Source organism: Cydia fagiglandana, chromosome 18 (genome assembly GCF_963556715.1).
Source record: "Cydia fagiglandana chromosome 18, ilCydFagi1.1, whole genome shotgun sequence".
Classification (NCBI taxonomy): Eukaryota; Metazoa; Arthropoda; class Insecta; order Lepidoptera; family Tortricidae; genus Cydia; species Cydia fagiglandana.
In genome coordinates this window covers 7872770-7898267 of record NC_085949.1, presented here as the reverse complement: position 1 = coordinate 7898267, position 25498 = coordinate 7872770, and the positions used below count along the sequence as shown (strand labels likewise).

At 33.5% G+C, this 25498-nt stretch overlaps 1 protein-coding gene across 1 annotated transcript; it reads left to right on the top strand.

The window, feature by feature from the left end:
- Window positions 1-1030: 1030 nt before the first annotated feature.
- On the top strand, window positions 1031-23939 carry LOC134673681 (insecticyanin-A-like). Its single transcript, XM_063531694.1, has 4 exons — window positions 1031-1190; window positions 1930-2161; window positions 3828-3929; window positions 23731-23939. Exons 1-4 carry the CDS (start codon window positions 1077-1079, stop codon window positions 23919-23921), a joined length of 639 nt encoding a protein of 212 aa, XP_063387764.1. The 5' UTR covers window positions 1031-1076; the 3' UTR covers window positions 23922-23939.
- The last annotated feature ends 1559 nt before the right edge of the window (window positions 23940-25498 follow it).

Sequence of the window (25498 nt, the reverse complement as noted above, 5' to 3'; positions counted from 1 at the left end):
TTTGTAGAGGCAATTATTTATTAAGCGTTTATTTCGAAATAAATTATGTGAATGGGGCTTTGTATTTTTTTGTGTTTGGAGAAGCGCTGGTGGCCTAGCGGTGAGAGCGTGCGACTTGCAATCTGGAGGTTCAAACCCCGGCTCGTGCCAATGAGTTTTTCTGAACTTATGTACGAAATATCATTTGATATTTACCAGTCGCTTTTCGGTGAAGGAAAACATCGTGAGGAAACCGGACTAATCCCAATAAGGCCTAGTTTACCCTCTGGGTTGGAAGGTCAGATGGCAGTCGCTTTCGTAAAAACTAGTGCCTACGTCAAATCATGGGATTAGTTGTCAAGCGGACCCCAGGCTCTCATGAGCCGTGGCGAAATGCCGGGATAACGCGAGGAAGAAGAGGGGCTTTGTATTATGAATATAGGAAAATTGGTACCGATACTCGATTAACATCAAACATCAAACATCAACATTTATTCAGCAAATAGGCCACAAGGGCACTTTTACACGTCAACATTGAATTTACATAAAAACAAAAATAATAACATCAACAATTTTATAAAATAAAACTAACAATTCAATATAACGTATTACAATTACTAAGAGATGTATATGGTCTCTTAATGTCGAATTACATACAAAATACAGATAAAAACACACACACAAAAACAATTGGATTTTCATACAAAAGAGAGAAAGTAATATTAGACTAATAGGTATTTGCATATTATGAAGATTGGACGCATTTCAATTATATTGGAAACGTATTGGTTTGCGCATCCATACTTCCTGCACACACTAATTACTTCAATTATTGACATTGAACGAAACTAGATACATTTTCGGTTACTCCTTGGAAATGTTATACTTACATCTCCATGAGGAAAATTAAACAAATAATAAAATTCAAATGCAATCTCATTTCCAGTAACTGTCTATCTAACGATATATAAATATTTACGCCGCTTAATTATTATATCACACCTCAGATAACCTATGACTTTGTGTACGGTGCTATAGAGACGCTCATCCAGTCTTGTTTACTTTTAAACAAGAAACTGTTCGATTAACACTTAAATATGTTGAGAATTTTAATATTTGTCTCATTACTTTGTAATGTGTTTGGGTATTTCACATTACCTGGAAAATGTCCTGAAAGGGTGAATTTGAAAGAAGATTTCAGGCTGGCTGAAGTAAGTGATAATACTTATTTAGATTTTTAATTGTTAATTACGTTAAGTTTTACAACAAAAATTTATTGTAAGTATGTATATACATTATTCAAGTTATATCACTTTAAATAAATAAAAGTGATAATATTATATTTATGTGTTTGTATTGTATGTAATGCGTATCAAAATTTTCTATAAAACAGAATAATTGGTACCTGTACGTAAAAAAAAAGTACGGCCTATATTTTAGGGTTACTTACAACACACATTATTTTACGTAAATCAATGAATAAAGCTAAAATAATTTACGTCAGAAGGGTACAGTTAAATTCGAGTATTTATGTAAGTTTGTTGTTTGTCCTTCATGTTAATATTTATCTTTTTTATTATTATTTCGAATGTACCTTTATGTAAATGCAGCATGCATATTATGGTTGGCTTTATCCACGTGACAAAAGAAGTGTCACTTTTGAATACCATGTGATTGAAAGAGACAGACATTGTCTATACCACGCTGTCACGGAGAGAACTTCGACCATCATATCCATGCGGGTCCTGCATGCTGCTTTTATTCTACCTTAATAACTCATGTGAAAGCAAAGCTCTACATGCTGGCAGTAATAACTATATATGGCATTTTTTTTTATACAAAATACCAGTCTGTCTATGCCTGAGTGAAAAAGACATACCGTATCGGTGGCTCGCTCTTTAAATTATTTCATGTATCTTTTCAAACATTGAAAAAAAAAAATGTTTCCAGTTTTACAACGACTGGTACCAAACCTATTCTTACTCCAGCGATGGCCACCGCCACAACAACTGCTCAGTACTCAACCTCATCACCAAACCCACTGGAATATACCTGAACCAGTCCAGGGTAGACCGGGGCCTTTTCCATCGATACAGCGTCGGAAGGATGGTCATACCGTCGGACATTGAGAAGCCTGCATACTTAGATATTGAGTTTCAATTTGAAAATGCTCCTAGAAGACGTGAGTGCTTGTAATTAAGATAATGTTCAATTTTAGTCGCATTTGATGTTAATAACCTCATAGTATTTTAATGTTAAATAAATTCTGGGCAAAAATTTCATTTTAGGATCAAGATTTTATCGCTAACTATACTTTTCTTTCCACAACTAAAGGCTGATTTTAGACGGCGCGCGAACTCGGCGCGCCTATGGGTTACGTCCAATTCAACCGACTGATCAAAACCCGCAATGTAATGCGAGTTCGCACGCCGTCTAAATCAGCCCTAATAAATACTCATCGAGACAATTCTAAAAACCCCAAACAAAAGGTTGCGTTTTATAACACAGTTCCTATGGCTACCTCGTGTCTCCATCATCAGATCAGCTCGATGGTACCATAATATTGCATAGTCACCCGACTTACATATGTATGCAAATTTTCAGCTTCATTGGAAGTTCGGAAGTGGGTCAAATTTCACTTGCAAGATTTGACCCTTACAAACATACATGCATAATTATTACATAGTTAAGTATACAGGGTGCTTCCTGTAACAGGAGCAATAAATTAAACTTAAAGCTGTACTCCTCAAACTGACCAACATTTGTTCAGCAACTTTAAAAAAATTTGAATCCTTTAGACTTCCTCTTTTTCATACAAAATAAATATTGCCTTTAATGTACACTGACATCAGTGTGTTTGACGTTACTTGTCACGCTTTTAACGTAACAAAATTTGCAATACATTGCGTCTTAGAATAAACTTTAAAGTGTAATAAAAATCAAACCATGAGATATTTTCAAAAGTTGCTGAACAAATGGTCAGTTTGAGGAGTACAGCCTACAGTTTAATTTATTGCTCCTGTTACAGAAAACACACTGTATATTGCAAGTTAATAAAAAGAGAGTTAATCCATGAATTAGTTCTCCATCATTCATTGCCCTATGTAATGCTTTGCTCATCATTTTAGCTTCAGTGGCCAATTGATGAGCAAAGGGCACAGGCCTCTCTTCTGTACGCCACTTATCCATATCCTGGGCTAGTCTCATCCAAAAGTGTCCGATATTTTTCGAATGTCCACCCAACGAGCCAACGAACGCCTATTAAATATTCTTTTATTTATTTTATTTTTATTTTATTTTATTAGAAGACCAACAGCGGTAACAAACAATATAAACTTATAACTAGGATACAATCATAAAGCCAATAACAGGTCTCCCTAAAAGATACAAAAGGAAATATTACGGATTTGCTTAAGTACTAGACTAGACTACGTTTATGTATGTGTGTGTGTGTGTGTGTGTGTGTGTGTGTGTGTGTGTGTGTGTGTATGTGTACGTGTGCGTGTGTTTGTTATTCATTCCTCCACTTGATTGTTATTAATTTTTTTTGCAATCGCATTTTTAAAAGATTTTTTATTATTGTGCACAAATGGATCGACATCGCTAAACTGATTGTTGTACGTTTTTGAAATTCTATATAATACTGAATTCCTGCCATAATTAGTATGATAGTTAGGTAAACTAAGAAGACGTTGGTGCCTAGTATTTACCTTAGGTGTGAAGTATTTGATCTCAGCTATAAGGTTAGGACAATCCACATCACCTTTGACTATATCAAATAGTAAACCCATATCGAGCTGTGTCTGTGTCATTCTGTGTTTATTTTCAACATTTTTATTCCGTTTCAGTAAAAACAAGGAGATATCCATTCCGAGTGTTGGCAACAAACTACAACTACTACGCTACCGTATATACGTGCGAATATAGCCCTTTAATTGACAAACATTTCAGTGAGTATTACTAGTATAATAAAAAATCCTTCTTTCATAACAGCAATATATTTCTTGATCACAATATTCCGTTACAGTTCAATCTCCAATCCTCTCACTTCACAATCGTCCTCCCTTCACCTCTGCCCGTAACCGAATGCCCGTTAACCGCCATGCCAGTCGTCTTTTATTCTTTCTTCCAACTACCTTCTATTTACAAAAGTCAACTATCAATCACGTTACTTTTAAATTTATTAAATTATAGATTACCAATGATTATTCAACTCTTTATTTCATTAAATCTGTTTCTAATAATTAGTAATTTTAATGAATCTTTCACTCGCCCATCCTGACATTGTGCATGTCCTCATGCACAGTCATACTAATCGCGTCTGTCATCTAATCTTACACTCGGCATGTCAAATCATCGGGCATTCAGTAAGAAAATTATTAATGCTTCATTACCCATTTAATACAATTTCTTTGTCTGTCTATATACATTTTTCTTATTATTTATTGAATTAATCTATATCTTCGCATAATAATTTCAAATCCAATAAATCCATCTAAATATATAAGTTTCTACTCAATGATTATACAACAATATATAATTTTGTTTTTATGCATCAATACATATAAAGTACATTACTTAACATATTCGATTGCTATTTTTTTTTACTCATTATTTCTCGTGGTTTTTTTTATTCCGTTTTTTTTTTCACTCTCATGACACAAACGTGTCTCACAACATACCATTTTTTAATCAAATTTTATATGTAGCACATTATTCCTCTTGTTTTTTGATTCCATATTTTCTCCATTCCATTCCATTTTTTTGTGCTACTTACTGAATCACTCTCATGACACAAACGTGTCTCATCACAACATAACATCCTCTATTTCCGTCTTTTTTTTATCATTACCATATATCCGTTCCTCCATCCATAGCAAATTACCAATTCATTAATTCAATATTTCAATAATTCAATATTTCAATATTTCAATATTTCAATATTTCAATAACTCAATATTTCAATAATTCAATATTTCAATAATTCAATAATTCAATAATCCAATAATCCAATAATCCAATAATCCAATTATACAATAATCCAATAACCCAATAATCCAATAACCCAATAATCCAATAATCCAATAATCCAATAATCCAATAATCCAATAATCCAATAATCCAATAATCCAATAATCCATAAATCCAATAATCCAATAATCCAATAATCCAATAATCCAATAATCCAATAATCCAATAATTCAATAATCCAGTAATCCAATAATCCAATAATGCAATAACTCAATAATCCAATAACTCAATAATCCAATAACTCAATAATCCAATAACTCAATAATCCAATAACTCAATAATCCAATAACTCAATAATCCAATAACTCAATAATCCAATAACTCAACTCAATAATCCAAAAACTCAACTCAATACTCCAATAACTCAACTCAATAATCCAATAACTAAACTCAATAATCCAATAACTCAACTCAATAATCCAATAACTCAACTCAATAATCCAAAAACTCAACTCAATACTCCAATAACTCAACTCAATAATCCAATAACTAAACTCAATAATCCAATAACTCAACTAAATAATTCAATAACTCAACTAAATAATCCAATAACTCAACTAAATAATCCAATAACTCAACTAAATAATCCAATAACTCAACTAAATAATCCAATAACTTAACTAAATACTCCAATAACTCAACTAAATAATCCAATAACTTAACTAAATAATCCAATAACTCAACTCAATAATCCAATCTCTCAATTATCCAATAACTCAATAATCCAATAACTCAACTCAATAATCCAAAAACTCAACTCAATACTCCAATAACTCAACTCAATAATCCAATAACTAAACTCAATAATCCAATAACTGAACTAAATAATCCAATAACTCAACTAAATAATCCAATAACTCAACTAAATACTCCAATAACTCAACTAAATAATCCAATACCTCAACTCAATAATCCAATAACTCAACTAAATAATCCAATAACTCAACTAAATAATCCAATAACTCAACTAAATAATGCAATAACTCAACTAAATAATCCAATAACTTAACTAAATAATCCAATAACTCAACTCAATAATCCAATCTCTCAATTATCCAATAACTCAATAATCCAATAACTCAACTCAATAATCCAAAAACTCAACTCAATAATCCAATAAACTCAACTCAATAATCCAATAAACTCAACTCAATAATCCAATAAACTCAACTCAATAATCCAATAACTCAACTCAATAATCCAATAACTCAACTAAATAATCCAATAATTCAACTCAATAATCCAATAACTCAACTCAATAAAACTCAACTCTACAATACTCAACTCAATAATCCAATAAACTCAACTCAATAATCCAATAAACTCAACTCAATAATCCAATAACTTAACTAAATAATCCAATAACTCAACTCAATAATCCAATCTCTCAATTATCCAATAACTCAATAATCCAATAACTCAACTCAATAATCCAAAAACTCAACTCCATAATCCAATAAACTCAACTCAATAATCCAATAAACTCAACTCAATAATCCAATAAACTCAACTCAATAATCCAATAACTCAACTCAATAATCCAATAACTCAACTAAATAATCCAATAATTCAACTTAATAATCCAATAACTCAACTCAATAAAACTCAACTCTACAATACTCAACTCAATAATCCAATAACTCAATAATCCAATAACTCAACTCAATAATCCAAAAACTCAACTCAATAATCCAATAAACTCAACTCAATAATCCAATAAACTCAACTCAATAATCCAATAAACTCAACTCAATAATCCAATAACTCAACTCAATAATCCAATAACTCAACTAAATAATCCAATAATTCAACTCAATAATCCAATAACTCAACTCAATAAAACTCAACTCTACAATACTCAACTCAATAATCCAATAAACTCAACTCAATAATCCAATAAACTCAACTCAATAATCCAATAACTTAACTAAATAATCCAATAACTCAACTCAATAATCCAATCTCTCAATTATCCAATAACTCAATAATCCAATAACTCAACTCAATAATCCAAAAACTCAACTCCATAATCCAATAAACTCAACTCAATAATCCAATAAACTCAACTCAATAATCCAATAAACTCAACTCAATAATCCAATAACTCAACTCAATAATCCAATAACTCAACTAAATAATCCAATAATTCAACTTAATAATCCAATAACTCAACTCAATAAAACTCAACTCTACAATACTCAACTCAATAATCCAATAAACTCAACTCAATAATCCAATAAACTCAACTCAATAATCCAATAAACTCAACTCAATAATCCAATAATCCAATAACTCGATAATCCAATAACTCGATAATCCAATAACTCGATAATCCAATAACTCGATAATCCAATAACTCGATAATCCAATAACTCAACTCAATAATCCAAAAACTCAACTCAATACTCCAATAACTCAACTCAATAATCCAATAACTAAACTCAATAATCCAATAACTCAACTAAATAATTCAATAACTCAACTAAATAATCCAATAACTCAACTAAATAATCCAATACCTCAACTCAATAATCCAATAACTCAACTAAATAATCCAATAACTCAACTAAATAATCCAATAACTCAACTAAATAATCCAATAACTTAACTAAATAATCCAATAACTCAACTCAATAATCCAATCTCTCAATTATCCAATAACTCAATAATCCAATAACTCAACTCAATAATCCAAAAACTCAACTCAATACTCCAATAACTCAACTCAATAATCCAATAACTAAACTCAATAATCCAATAACTGAACTAAATAATCCAATAACTCAACTAAATAATCCAATAACTCAACTAAATACTCCAATAACTCAACTAAATAATCCAATACCTCAACTCAATAATCCAATAACTCAACTAAATAATCCAATAACTCAACTAAATAATCCAATAACTCAACTAAATAATCCAATAACTTAACTAAATAATCCAATAACTCAACTCAATAATCCAATCTCTCAATTATCCAATAACTCAATAATCCAATAACTCAACTCAATAATCCAAAAACTCAACTCAATAATCCAATAAACTCAACTCAATAATCCAATAAACTCAACTCAATAATCCAATAAACTCAACTCAATAATCCAATAACTCAACTCAATAATCCAATAACTCAACTAAATAATCCAATAATTCAACTCAATAATCCAATAACTCAACTCAATAAAACTCAACTCTACAATACTCAACTCAATAATCCAATAAACTCAACTCAATAATCCAATAAACTCAACTCAATAATCCAATAAACTCAACTCAATAATCCAATAATCCAATAACTCGATAATCCAATAACTCGATAATCCAATAACTCGATAATCCAATAACTCGATAATCCAATAACTCGATAATCCAATAACTCGATAATCCAATTTTCATCATATCGTTATATTACTGCCACTTAAGCGTCAGTTGCACCAACCACAATTGACGAATTGATCAACAGCAATCAGCAGAGCTCTGCAACGAACTTCTTAAAACCAAGGATACTGAAAACGAATCAATACACGGTTATAACGAATACTTTACTAGTGTAGGCCCAACCTTGGTTATTCAATCAACACCAGCCAAAATGATCCCGCCAACATTATAAGATATATAAGATTGAAAAAAAATCCCGTCAGTTTGTTTCTCTTATTATTATAATAATAATTAGAAAATTGTAGATTTCCCGGATACGCGGAACTGTCCTGTCGGGCCGCACACGTGTTAGGGTTAAAGAACAAGTCGGTTATTTTAAACAAACTACTTTACATATACTTGGATTTACTTTGTTTCTAATCTACATTAACGACTCGACTTTCTTATATCTGACCAATGCAGACGTTGTGCTACGCAGATGACACGGCAATACTATTTCACGGTGCTTCCTGGGATGCAGTAAGCGCCTTCACAGAAAGCGGCCTAGCTTTGGTGACGAACTGGCTTCAATACAATTTGTAACTCTAAACGCAGACTAAACGAGATATGTGTGCGTGTATAAAACAGCTGCTTCCGCCTCGTGGTCTCTAAATGTGTCAAAAGTTTATTCGTACCTATTTAATATTAGGTACCACTGGTACCTACCACACGTCATGTAATTGTAAAACAATAGAAAAATTTCGTCTATAAAGTACTTAGGTGTTATTCTGGATGAGCAGACTGACAACCGACAGAGGAAGATGAGAAACTCAACTTTACAGCGTACATTCAAACCACAGTTAAATAGTGTCAGGAAATAACCTAACACTCATTTAAATATCTTCGAAATGTCATGGATATACCACAGCGCAAATCAACCTATATTGCCCTAGCTCAACCCATTATTATGTAGGTAGGTACTAATATCGGTGTATAGCGTATAGCGCATCGATCGTTATTGTTGTTTTTTTTTTTTTATACTAAATTATGAACAAATACTGAAGAAACGTAACTTAGTCTTTCCTTTACCAGCGTTAACGTCACATTTTGCCAAAAGAGGAAACAACCAAGATCAAAACTTATGAATTAGGCTAACGAGCCCCATACAACTAACTTGAGCGAACTACAGCACACCACAGCATTGCCTGGACAACGATTCCACCCCCATAATCTGTGAACCCGTACCTCGAGACAACTTTCGTCAATACAAATAACTTTAAGGTACTGTACCAAAATATTCGCAGTTTAAGCAATAAACGACATCTATTAAAATCTACAACTGAAGACGACAAAGATATACAAGCCATACGTTCCTGTCTTGTGCGGCTTCCACGTGAAAGCGATCTTGGCCGTGTTGTCCTTCCGTGTTGATCTTCGAAGCCATCTCTCATTGCCTCGGCCGTGTCTGCCGCTGCTGCGGCTTCGCCGGTTGCGACTCCGCCTGTTGTTCCCCGGGGACTGGCGGCGGTTGCGACTTCGGCTTCGACGTTCTTGTCCATCATCAGATTTCGATTTTCGGCCACGCTCAAGAGTTTTCAAGCGCCGCCTGGATGTTTTTTTCCTCATGGTCCATAGTCTGGAACTCGAAAACAACACCAGCAATGGAAGAGTTCTAAATCTTTGGATTGTTAATAGTACTTAGACAAATATAAATTGTTCTTATTAAGCTAAATTCAACTGTTTTATTTGTTTATTTACTGCTTCCGGGGTCTAAATGCGGGACGTTTAAAACAGATCCGTATCCCGGTACGGATCCGGAACACAGGCTTTTCGCAGCGAGAAAATTCTAGAACTGGTACAGAAACGGAATCTAGAACAAATTCTGGATCCGGCACTGATCCGATACCAATCCGGCACGCATCCGGTACAGATCCGGCACGAATCCGGCAAATGATATACATGCGGTATTAATCCGGCACAGATCCGGTACCAATCCGGCACAGATCTGGTACCATTCCGGCACGGATCCGGTACCAGTCCGGGACGGATCCGGTACGAATCCAGCATGGATCCGGAACTCATCCGGCACAAATCAGGTATGCATCCGGCACGGTTCCAGTATCCGGCACGGACCCAAATCCAGAAACGGGACCCGGAATACGAAACGGGCCGCGTAGCCAAGATGCCAATCGCTTACGCTCCGTAGCGATCGGAATGCAACTGTCACTGTCGCGCTAATATGGAAGAGTGATATAGAGACATAATGCTTTTCGTTGTCGAAGCGACAGCGATTGTAACCCCGGCCAGATCGGCGGGTCGGTAACTACCAGTAAAAGTATCATTCCTACTTATTTACAGTCTGAGTAGTTTATAATTTCGAAAACACTTAACCCCGCTATATAATACTGACGTATTGATACGTGATATATTGAAAATATGGTAAAAGTTGTAACCAAATAAGCGGTACATACATAGACTAAAAGAATTCGATCTACACCTGTAAATAATCATAAACGTATCTGAACTATTCAAAATAAAACGGTGTTCCAAAGGTTTCACGCTACCCGCCATGTAACGAATGCTTTAATTATATTATGGATAGGCATTACAGCAAACACTAAAAAAACCTAACTGTTGGTCTTGAAGATAAAACTTGCAGTAGAATTGCTCTCAAGTGAACGAATAGGCCGAAATGGGTTTACCCAATTATTTTGTTCTTGATAAAATTAACGGTGTCTTTATTTCTAAGCGCCCGTTAAACATAAACTTCCTAACATAGGAAATATGAAATGATAATTAATTTCAACTAAACAACAACCAATATAAGTGTTACTAATATATGTATAGGTATATAATCATAATAATTTTACACCACTGTTACTATTGTAACAAATTAATTGGGTAGTTAAGATTTAACTCAATCAGTTCTAATATTAATACCTACATAATATAATACATTCAGGAATACCATACTGACTTGTAGGTACATCCCACTTCTGATGTATAATAAAAAATCCTTCTTTCATAACAGCAATATATTTCTTGATCACAATATTCCGTTACAGTTCAATCTCCAATCCTCTCACTTCACAATCGTCCTCCCTTCACCTCTGCCCGTAACCGAATGCCCGTTAACCGCCATGTGTAACGGTCAAGAATGACTCTCCCTATAATACACTACACTCTAACCCTTCTAACCCATATATCTAAAACAACCCTCAAAGCAAACCTACTTTACCTAAGAACATAATTTGTCTCTGTCTTGCATTTAAAACTTTTGGCCATAAAAGTGATATGATCGTCTAGGAAATGGTAGGACCTCGTAGCTGTACGTAATAACCCCTGGTTCTTTTACAAAGAGGAGAGTTACAAAACTATAAACCCGGAAACTAACCTAGCTAAATGAAGAGCACAGTAATAATTTGATATTAACCCATAGGAATCAAACAGTAGCATAATAAGAAAGGTTACTAATAAAAGTAGGTAAATGAGAAATGCAATGTACTAAAGAATATATTTTAATAAAGGTAAGATAACAAACACAATGATAATTTATTTTAGAATTAAAGTATTGTAAATATTGTAATACTGCTTGCAATTGATAATGAGCTTTCTGTATACTAGTAGATAGCGATGAGAAGTTCTATCTCACTGAAGTAACCGTAGTCCATCTAAATATAGTGGAATGAATAATGGAATATATATATATGAATAATAGAATATATAAATAAATAAAAATATTTTTTTGGTAAAAATTCCCCTACTCCTATTGGACTCCGGATAACATTGAGGAGCATTTTTCCTGGGATAAGCCCTGTAAGTCACTACTCAAGGGAAACTTTATATTTACAACCTAACAACATCTGAATGCTATTCTAGATGCCACCTCAATGCTTGATGGGGTTTGGAGTCATCCTAAACCAATCCCTGTGGGTGATCCCGTTGATTGGGCTTCCTTCCCCTACCTCCCTATTCCTAGGAGTTTAAGACTCAGCGAAAGGCTAGATACGTTTCACAAACCCTAAGTGGTATCTGAGGAAAAGAAACGTAAAGTATTCCGTCAGCCACTCTACCTACTTCTTTTCACACTAAGCTAAGAATACTGAACCCATAAACCCATCCCATAAGCTGTAAACTATATTAGATGGCAGATCCATAGATAATTAAACCTTTAAATATAATATAGTAAATGTGATAGGCCTTGGCCTATTTTATAATCATGACCTTAGTCAGGAATACAATTCATTAGGTTTAAGTTGCGTGAATCGACTGCGTTCCAAGTATACAGTACGACTCCTAACTTTACGTTGCGATCAGTTAGTGCAAAATTAACCATAAAATGTTCACCTGAACAATTTGTCAATAACCAATAAAGGTATAATATAGATCGTATCTACTTCATGCCATCAATAGGAATCAAATATTTCAAAATGTTAATAAGTCTTTAGGTATGTAGATAATAATATTTCTTTTCATGTAAATAATTTCAATAGGTAGTGTATCAATCTCTATTAAATCGAGAACAGATAAATAATATAAGTTGTAATTATTTCCACATTTGAGCCATAATTACCAATATCGCACTACTAATTCAATAAAATCATTTTAACTTCATAAAAATAATGGCTTGTAATTATAGCCTCTCCCGCATTAAGTATTTCTTATTCTTCCACTAAAATATCAATCAGATAGCGTATTGAACAGAGCAAGAAACTCAAAATCATAATATTCATATTTAAGAAAAATATCGTAACTTTCATTTATTCACTTTAAATATCAGTCACTTAACACAAATATCACCCTTCAGAAGACACCATTCTTCAATATAAGTAAGTACAGTAAGTAGCAAACTAATTCGTTTCAACTTCTATTCATATGTAGGTACTTGCGTCGCAATGCGGCATGAAACATGAACGTTCCCTTTCTATGCGCCTTTATGCTTAATTAACACTCACATCATAATCTTCATTTAGAAATATATCACTGATAAGTATTTTAACAAGTAAACACTATTCTCATAAATACGCAACGTTAGTACAGAATTCCATTCCTTCCAAGAAATATCGAACCAATTTATTTCCATTAATAAACTACGCTAAGAAAATATTGTATTCGTATATTAATAATAATAAACTAATAATTAGACACCGACGTAAGTTAATCCTAATAAGTTAAGCATTAATAAAACAAAATGTTAGTTAATTTCACGGACGTACGATAATGACACAACCTTCGCGGCTAATTCACTTATATCCTTCCAAATTACCTTGTGTTATTAAAAAGCGTTGGTACAGAATACCATCCCTTTCAATAAAGATCGAACCAATTTATTTCCATTACTAAATTACGGTAAAACTCGATGGCACGACACATTCACTAAATATCCTTCCAAATTACTTTCTGTTATTAAAATACTCTAGGAAAACATCGTGTTTGTACTTTATAATTATGGAAACAATTAATAAAACACTGACGCACGTATTATTAGATAAATAAAGCTAAATAAAATATCTATCGCCACGTACACACTCGCGCGATCATCCCGCACGGCAGCCATCTTATGTCTCCTCGCCGCGAATGGAAGCTATTTATTTGTTAGTGAGAAATCTTCGTAAATTAAAACAAACTGTAGCGACGTTGGCTTCAGAGAACATTAAAGGTAGGTATTATGTTTTTACTGTGTTATTGTGTTTTAAGCGGTAAACTAGGATTATTATTTGTTAGTTATCCACGCGTACGTAATTCGAACAACTAGCTAACACAAAATCGGCACTGAGAAAAAGCTTCAAGTAATTACGCACTCAAATGATAAAGGCACTGTACTTAGCTTGGGTTTAGATGTCCTAGATCTTCTATTATCTGACGCTGCCTATTTCAAACTCCTTTTTATAACTTCTTCTAGTAAATCACTCCGTCCACGGACAAACTTCGAACGTACTCTTACGAAAGTCAGACAACGAATGCCCCGAGGCCCCCGCGCTACTGCTTTTTGTCAACCTATGTGGCTCGCGCCTGCGCAGAACAAACTCACGCCGCGTTCTACACTGCTACAACCCGAGTAGTAAACTATGGTGCAACTTTTGTATCAAAATATGTTGACTTCTATTGATTCTTAACTATCTCTTGATTATATTATATTTTGTTCAAAGTATTTTGCCTTTATCATCATGTATGTCTATAGATATCAATAATATTCCCCACGGTTGTTAGCTTTTAGGGCTGTCGTAATTTACTCACCCTAATTTAGTGAAAGTATTTTAACTCCCTATCGCGCTTTTATTACCTTATATGGCCATGCGTCCTGCGTTCGCTCTTTTATTACCTTATATGGACACAAATCATGTGCTAAGCTTCCTGGCTTATTATTGGTCGGTGATAATATGGTGCAATAATTCGACTGCGCGACCGAGTGTCGACAAGTTTTGTGTTATGTTTTATTTAATTTTTAAAATAGTATTAATTTGATGAATAGTGAGTGATTTCTGTAATAAATCAATACATCATGAATTCATACGACACATAATTGATTATATAAAAGAATATAAATAAAACCATATTAATATGTATATATAGATTTGTACGGGACGGTAATATCGTACCGTCACAATTGCCCCCCCATTTGAGCATAGAGTAAAGGTTTAGTAAACCAGGCTCGGAGCTCAAATGTTCATAATCAAAACCAGGTATTGTTATTTTAACCCTTTGATGTAAATGTGGTGTGTAAAATGACCATTACTAGAAAGGAAACAAATTATCCAGCACGAATTATAAACCCACAGAATTATGACCCATGAGTCCAATTGTTTTCAGACAGAATTTCCACCCTCATTGAGACACTTGGTTGTGAGGCAAGTGAGCCCTAAATAGCAAAGTTATCGCGCTTCATCCGGAATCTGTAGCCACATTGCCCGGCAGGTGATTCCACCGCTCACATTGCCCGAACGTCCAGAACCAACGAAAACCTCCTCATATCGAATGGAAAGACCTTTGCGGTAACCTCGAACACTTTTTCCCAGTGGTCATAATCCCAGTCCACAACCCATACAGAACAACCGGTTCCTTCCTTTCTTGGCGAATGTAGTACTCTATTTCCAAGCAAGAATGCTAGCAGTATTTTGAACTCTTATTTTACGTTATAGCTCGGTTGCTTTCCACTCGATTCCTTTTTTTTTATACTCGTGTAGAACCCAACCAAACTCTCCATGCACCATCTGAAGTTCACGTCTGGACAATCGGTCGTAAAAATAGTCAAACATGTGTATTCACATATTTAACCAAATCCACGGCCTGCACTAACCGTGAAGCGGACGGACCGCAATTAAGAGTATAGAAGATACCCTTAAAAGCATCCGACGGGTTCGCCGGCGTGTGGCACTACATACGGACAGCAAGGTACTCCTGGACAACCTCAGCTACGCTTACTACATCAATAATAACTTTTGTTTTATTATGTTTAAGTTATTATTATAATTATTTTCTAGACTCTAATTTACAAAATCTAAGTATGGTGTAAATTCATTACTTTAAAAAAAATATAAACGAACAGTTTATATTGGCTAAGCGCCATTCTAATTTATATTGTATATTCAAAATTAAAATATGATATGCAATAAATCTTTATTGTCAATTAGCATTAACCAAGACTCTCTATCAGATGCACACTGTACTCTCAATAGGTAGGTCCGCCTCGAGCATCTACAGCAAACGCATGGTTCTTTTTTTCTTTTTCCACACGTAAGTGTACAACCCGGATCCCGGATCCCTCCAGACAGGTTTAAGCAAACTATATCAAAACACTACTTCTGCAATCCCACGCGTTCATAGAGGTGTAACCGTCGATTATTGATAGCTTCTTGTTGAGTATTGTGTTATCAAAAAGAATTTACCTATAAAAGGTATAAATTTAACCTAACACCTAAATTCTCTTGATAACACACTGTTGTTCCCCTTTCCCCGTTTGCAAATAACAATAACTGTTGTCAATATTCTATGACAAGCAATTTTCAAGAAACTCTCTCATACACAAACATACTTCCACTCATTCATTCATCTCCACATAACATTCATCAACTAAGTCATAAACATACTATATCCTTTTTCATACAATCACCTTATATCCTTCCTCACTCGCTTTTCCATACAGTTTCATACAAAATTGCAGATCTCATCTGAATACCGACAGTGAATAACAAATTGTCCCAATTAGTTTTTTTTTATACCAACTACGCTTTGCTATATCATTGAACAAATTAACATGATGTTATATTACACTACAATAATTTGTAATTTACGCTTGATGCTTACGTTTACGCTTACACTTATTGCAAAACAAATTGAACACAACACGCTGATATAATTACGCTGAATATTCATATAGCCAGAGCAATCGCAAGAATTGATCCCCGACAGCCATGAATCAACCCCTACACATATGAAACCAAGACTTGCCGTTTAACAGAAAGCCTCAGCCCCACACATGCATGAGCAACCCACAACCATCAACAACCAACCCCACGCTACTCCAACTATAGTAGATTACGCCTTATATGCTTTAAAATTTACGCTCAATAAATTACGCCAAATATTTTTTAAATTTACGCCAAATTGCCTTAACTAAAACTTCTATAATGAAAATCGTTACGCATTATGCCACTTAAATTTTGGTATTCTAACTACGATAAGAATCTGATGTTCTACTTACAATCAACCGGCTACTAATTCTCTTAACTTGACTACAAACCGCTTTCTCTCTCTCTCTCTTCAATTCCTCTTGTAATAAGGTGAACTTGTTTAGACCTCTTCAATAGTTCCTTCCCGTACAATATTTTATTGTATAGGTAGCTCCTCCATTTCAGTAAAACCTGTTCATTATAAATTAGACTTGGATTGACAGTATTATGATGTTTTATTTTATAAGCCGTAATTGTAACTCTACCCAGCAATATTGGTTTGTATACCCTATTCATATAAATATCTAAGAAATGTAGATCTTTTGAATGTTATCCTTTATTTTTCCAACTTAAGTACTCCACTAGCATGGCAAGTATTATGACATTGACATCAGTAATAACTATTGAAACCTGTTGATTCGTAAAGTGGAACTTATTGAAACTTTTCGTTGAACTTATTTTTGTAATACAATCCCTATCTGTTAGTTAAAAGAATATATGATAACAACATACATACGTCCACCTACACTACAACTGAACTTTGAGAAAAGCTAATTTATTATAAATATCTATAAACACTTGCATACATGCCCCCCTGCGAATTAGACTTAACTACAGCTGTCGCATATTTGGCTTAAATATGAACTACGATTTTCAAATCATTCGCTAAACTGAAAAGGTTAATAGACTGAAATACTTTACTTTCTCTATCCTTTAGTTATGCTTAATGTTATTCCAAGAATTTGATGAAATTCTGTAATTCCTAAAGCCTGTGCATTTTATTTCTTACATACAAACATACCTACATACGTACAACCAACTATGATAAATTTAAACTTGATTAAAACTATACTTTAAATATCAGAAACTAATTTTAATTAAAATGAACACAATTTAAATTTAAGTTAAATGTTATATTATGGCCCAAGACAGTTTAAAGACAGTTTGATTAAAGTTTAAATATCAGATAAGCATTTATGTAGAAGACAACTATTATTTTTGTTTTAATATTAACATCGAGGTTTTTTTTTAAAGATTCTACTGGTCCACTACTATATGTACTTACTACACTACTACTATTCCTTGCTGACAGTAAGATTGAGTTGAAATTTGACAAAACTATATTTTCCTATTTCAACAAATTACGATTATATGAGCAAACGAAAGCAATACAACATAAAAGTATGAACAAACTAATGAAGTTACTGATAAGTAAACTAAATCAAAACTATATATGCACTTGAAAGTTAAAGGTAAAACTTCTAGATATGGAATCCTATGTTTTATATACATTTTGTTTTTGTACATGAAATGTACCGAAAAAAATACAGAAACTTTTCTATCAAATAATTTACCGTTAGTTGAAATTTGAAACACGTCGATTATGCAGCAATATAAACCACGAAAAGAATCTAATTTACAATAATTATAGCAGTATTAAACCTGTAGAAAACCACATTAACATACAAAGTTACAAAACAAATTGAAATTACTATTAACATGCGCACTTACCTTTTTATGGTATTAAAAAAATACTGTACCATTCTATCTTCATCTATTCTTACCAATCCAATCATCTCTTATACCCTTCAAAACAATTGTAATGCTAGTTTCACTTCTTGACATTACTCACAGTTTGCCTTGAATCATGCCTGATAGGTTATGTTTCCTATGCCTTAAAAAGGGAGAAACAAATTAAAGGAAAACCAAATTAAACATGATAGTATACGAAAATAGAAATATAAGAATATTACAGTAAATACACAACACAAATAAATCCCGTTTATATATTGCAACTTCATTCGTCAAATTCGCAGCTCTTTCACGTGCCCCCCCTTTCAGTAAAGTTTTGACCCACATTTATACACACAACAAGTAATTACGATAAACTGAAAATTAAAGATTATAATTAGAGAGAAAATTAAAGAAAACATAGTAAACATGTAACTCTCAACTCCTTGCATCCATAACACGGCAACAAATTGTGGCACTCGCGTGCCACTAGCAAGACAGAGTCAATTAACTATTTACGTAACCGCATATAAATATAAGTGAAGCTAGTTTTATCCTGGTCACGGCACCAAATTGTAACGGTCAAGAATGACTCTCCCTATAATACACTACACTCTAACCCTTCTAACCCATATATCTAAAACAACCCTCAAAGCAAACCTACTTTACCTAAGAACATAATTTGTCTCTGTCTTGCATTTAAAACTTTTGGCCATAAAAGTGATATGATCGTCTAGGAAATGGTAGGACCTCGTAGCTGTACGTAATAACCCCTGGTTCTTTTACAAAGAGGAGAGTTACAAAACTATAAACCCGGAAACTAACCTAGCTAAATGAAGAGCACAGTAATAATTTGATATTAACCCATAGGAATCAAACAGTAGCATAATAAGAAAGGTTACTAATAAAAGTAGGTAAATGAGAAATGCAATGTACTAAAGAATATATTTTAATAAAGGTAAGATAACAAACACAATGATAATTTATTTTAGAATTAAAGTATTGTAAATATTGTAATACTGCTTGCAATTGATAATGAGCTTTCTGTATACTAGTAGATAGCGATGAGAAGTTCTATCTCACTGAAGTAACCGTAGTCCATCTAAATATAGTGGAATGAATAATGGAATATATATATATGAATAATAGAATATATAAATAAATAAAAATATTTTTTTGGTAAAAATTCCCCTACTCCTATTGGACTCCGGATAACATTGAGGAGCATTTTTCCTGGGATAAGCCCTGTAAGTCACTACTCAAGGGAAACTTTATATTTACAACCTAACAACATCTGAATGCTATTCTAGATGCCACCTCAATGCTTGATGGGGTTTGGAGTCATCCTAAACCAATCCCTGTGGGTGATCCCGTTGATTGGGCTTCCTTCCCCTACCTCCCTATTCCTAGGAGTTTAAGACTCAGCGAAAGGCTAGATACGTTTCACAAACCCTAAGTGGTATCTGAGGAAAAGAAACGTAAAGTATTCCGTCAGCCACTCTACCTACTTCTTTTCACACTAAGCTAAGAATACTGAACCCATAAACCCATCCCATAAGCTGTAAACTATATTAGATGGCAGATCCATAGATAATTAAACCTTTAAATATAATATAGTAAATGTGATAGGCCTTGGCCTATTTTATAATCATGACCTTAGTCAGGAATACAATTCATTAGGTTTAAGTTGCGTGAATCGACTGCGTTCCAAGTATACAGTACGACTCCTAACTTTACGTTGCGATCAGTTAGTGCAAAATTAACCATAAAATGTTCACCTGAACAATTTGTCAATAACCAATAAAGGTATAATATAGATCGTATCTACTTCATGCCATCAATAGGAATCAAATATTTCAAAATGTTAATAAGTCTTTAGGTATGTAGATAATAATATTTCTTTTCATGTAAATAATTTCAATAGGTAGTGTATCAATCTCTATTAAATCGAGAACAGATAAATAATATAAGTTGTAATTATTTCCACATTTGAGCCATAATTACCAATATCGCACTACTAATTCAATAAAATCATTTTAACTTCATAAAAATAATGGCTTGTAATTATAGCCTCTCCCGCATTAAGTATTTCTTATTCTTCCACTAAAATATCAATCAGATAGCGTATTGAACAGAGCAAGAAACTCAAAATCATAATATTCATATTTAAGAAAAATATCGTAACTTTCATTTATTCACTTTAAATATCAGTCACTTAACACAAATATCACCCTTCAGAAGACACCATTCTTCAATATAAGTAAGTACAGTAAGTAGCAAACTAATTCGTTTCAACTTCTATTCATATGTAGGTACTTGCGTCGCAATGCGGCATGAAACATGAACGTTCCCTTTCTATGCGCCTTTATGCTTAATTAACACTCACATCATAATCTTCATTTAGAAATATATCACTGATAAGTATTTTAACAAGTAAACACTATTCTCATAAATACGCAACGTTAGTACAGAATTCCATTCCTTCCAAGAAATATCGAACCAATTTATTTCCATTAATAAACTACGCTAAGAAAATATTGTATTCGTATATTAATAATAATAAACTAATAATTAGACACCGACGTAAGTTAATCCTAATAAGTTAAGCATTAATAAAACAAAATGTTAGTTAATTTCACGGACGTACGATAATGACACAACCTTCGCGGCTAATTCACTTATATCCTTCCAAATTACCTTGTGTTATTAAAAAGCGTTGGTACAGAATACCATCCCTTTCAATAAAGATCGAACCAATTTATTTCCATTACTAAATTACGGTAAAACTCGATGGCACGACACATTCACTAAATATCCTTCCAAATTACTTTCTGTTATTAAAATACTCTAGGAAAACATCGTGTTTGTACTTTATAATTATGGAAACAATTAATAAAACACTGACGCACGTATTATTAGATAAATAAAGCTAAATAAAATATCTATCGCCACGTACACACTCGCGCGATCATCCCGCACGGCAGCCATCTTATGTCTCCTCGCCGCGAATGGAAGCTATTTATTTGTTAGTGAGAAATCTTCGTAAATTAAAACAAACTGTAGCGACGTTGGCTTCAGAGAACATTAAAGGTAGGTATTATGTTTTTACTGTGTTATTGTGTTTTAAGCGGTAAACTAGGATTATTATTTGTTAGTTATCCACGCGTACGTAATTCGAACAACTAGCTAACACAAAATCGGCACTGAGAAAAAGCTTCAAGTAATTACGCACTCAAATGATAAAGGCACTGTACTTAGCTTGGGTTTAGATGTCCTAGATCTTCTATTATCTGACGCTGCCTATTTCAAACTCCTTTTTATAACTTCTTCTAGTAAATCACTCCGTCCACGGACAAACTTCGAACGTACTCTTACGAAAGTCAGACAACGAATGCCCCGAGGCCCCCGCGCTACTGCTTTTTGTCAACCTATGTGGCTCGCGCCTGCGCAGAACAAACTCACGCCGCGTTCTACACTGCTACAACCCGAGTAGTAAACTATGGTGCAACTTTTGTATCAAAATATGTTGACTTCTATTGATTCTTAACTATCTCTTGATTATATTATATTTTGTTCAAAGTATTTTGCCTTTATCATCATGTATGTCTATAGATATCAATAATATTCCCCACGGTTGTTAGCTTTTAGGGCTGTCGTAATTTACTCACCCTAATTTAGTGAAAGTATTTTAACTCCCTATCGCGCTTTTATTACCTTATATGGCCATGCGTCCTGCGTTCGCTCTTTTATTACCTTATATGGACACAAATCATGTGCTAAGCTTCCTGGCTTATTATTGGTCGGTGATAATATGGTGCAATAATTCGACTGCGCGACCGAGTGTCGACAAGTTTTGTGTTATGTTTTATTTAATTTTTAAAATAGTATTAATTTGATGAATAGTGAGTGATTTCTGTAATAAATCAATACATCATGAATTCATACGACACATAATTGATTATATAAAAGAATATAAATAAAACCATATTAATATGTATATATAGATTTGTACGGGACGGTAATATCGTACCGTCACACATGCCAGTCGTCTTTTATTCTTTCTTCCAACTACCTTCTATTTACAAAAGTCAACTATCAATCACGTTACTTTTAAATTTATTAAATTATAGATTACCAATGATTATTCAACTCTTTATTTCATTAAATCTGTTTCTAATAATTAGTAATTTTAATGAATCTTACACTAGTTTTTAAACTCCAGTATCAAAATAGCGTTGAGTTTTTGTTTATAAACTAACTAAAATGTAATTCCTATAACTACATATTAACCAGTGATCGTATATTTTCCAGCATTTTTGGTGCAGCAGAGTGATGTTAACGGAATTGGTATAGATAATTTCAACTGAAATGGTAAAATAAGGTTAATTTTAACGTAATTAACGCTAATTAATTAGTTAGCATTATAGTTGAAATTATTTATACCAATTCCGTTAACACCACTCAGCTGCACCAAAAATGCTGGAAAATGTACGATTAATAACCATACGTCGGACTCCAGCGGGCATTTTCGTGGCATGTCAGAATGATAGGTAGGGTTCGCAAATCAATCAATTCACTTTCGAGTATTTGTACTTAGTATTTGGTACCTAGTATCTATAATGTAACAAATAAAGCAAATCTTTCTATTGATTAGACGGCACTCTACCAACAAATATAAGTATGAACAACAGTTATAATGACGCATGTCAGCTATCTATTTGTTTTTTAAGTGGCCACTTCAGTGGGCTATCAGTCATCACTTCAAAGAGTATTTACACATTAAAGATGAATAAATGATAACGGGTAACTAATTTAATTAACTATGTTACAAATACTAGGTACATTATAATACTCGTAAGTTAAGATTTTTTTGTAAACCTTACCTTGCCCTCAAACTGCCCCCTATAGTCCGACGTTTGTTAATAACTATGCCATACCTCGAAATTAACGGAATTAAAAAAACACCTTGTATATGTGTTATGTATATTGTTTGAAATTCTGAAATCAATCACGAAAATCTTTGGAATACGTCATTTAGTAGCATTGCTACATAAATATTTGCCTTTAAACAATTGAAATAATTATTATTTTGCGGCGGAATAAATAAATTTACTTCACATAATTTTCTTCTTCCTTTATTCTATTAAATTGCTAAATTAATGTTGTTATTGTGTTCCAGTTTACGTCTGGGTTCTATCTAGATCCCATCTACTCAACGAGGTGTCACTGGCCCTCGCTACGAAGCCACTGCAGCAGATCGGAGTGGATCCTGCCAAGCTGGTGAAGGAAGATTGGTCTAAATGCCAACCAAAATATTATGAGGATCAGGCTACTGAGCCTATGACCTTTAGATATCCCGTGCCGATTTAAATAAAACCTTACTCTAATGTAATGGCTCCTCTATACGATGGGCCAGCGCCGGACAATCCAAGGGACGCATTTATGCGTTAGAGGGAGCAAGTGATATTGCTATCACATTCTACCGAATGGCTGCGTCCCTTGAAGTGGACGGCGCTGGCCCATCGTGTAGAGGAGCCATAATGAATCTAAATTAATGAATAAAGTGAATAAACTACAATGCTAAGGGCCTGTTTGACAATGTCCAAGTAAAGTCCTGAATAAGCTAGGTACTTGTCACTTAACTGACGAATAAAATCATGTGCACGTAAGTCAATCTAGTAGGAAATAAAAACAAATTGTACATTTTATTTAATTTTGATAATTATGAACCATAGTAATTGTGCGTATACGTGAGGGAAAAAATAGAGCGATTGTGTACTCGAAAGTTTTTTTTTTTATCTAATAGTGGTCTTAAATTATATAATTATTTATCTTATATTACGTACTTATAGGTTTGATTAAATTATAAAGTTTTGAGTATGTATATTATGTATTGTATGTATGTATGTACAGTTACACTAAATTATTATTTACAAAATACATGATATTATTATTGGATCATAGCTTATAATGTCTCAACTCAACTATGTGACATAAAAATATATTCTATAATTAAAATATAACAAAAAATAACAACCAAATCTAAACAACGTATGCAGCTTTAAGTAAATAAGTTTATATACGTATTTAATTTGGTTTGTTATATCACTTTGTACTAAAACATCAATAATATACATTATATAATAAGTTTGCGTTATTTGTACACAACGAACTTACCGAATAAATACTATTTTACGGTTAAATATTAGTTCCCGACTTCCCTACTCTACTAAAGTACCTATGTAATTATATTAGGTACTACAAGGGAAAGCGTTCACCTGTTACTATCATACCAAGTGTCAGTCATCACGAACGAGTATGTTTTATCTTGTCATTACAGCGCGATAACACACGTGTAGGCTGAAACCACAGACAAAACATCCTCCAGACTTAGCATAGTCGCGCTACCCCCCTCTGCCACGCATACGGTAATTTTACTCCATGTTCGAGTCGAAAGTGCCTTTGTGTGACGTCCGTGTCTTTGAACGGACCACTCACGGCACGGGACTTCGCTCACCTCGTCCCGCGAACCCCCGCATTTTTGGCATCATCGGTTGCATGAAATAATTACTCTAAACTCGGTCTAGATGATTCCTAGTCTATGGCTGAAATTTTACAAGCTGTACGTTGATTCCTCTATGTGCGCGGGTTTCAAGCAAAAATTTCGACTTTTAATAAAGCGTTCCCATAAGGATACACAAGCACGTGTATCCGTATGGCAACGCTTTATAAAAAGTCAAAATTTTTGCTTTAATTAATAATCGTAACAACTCCCCGACTCTATAATTCTGATTATTATGAATTTTATACAAATTATTAAAAAAGAAAAGACAGTGAGACTCGAACTCACATCGAGAACCAAGATGACAATTGATTATGTCTGATATTTGTCGAAAAGTCATCTGAAAAGTAAAAACGTAAGTATACTGCGTCAAGCAAATCTTGTC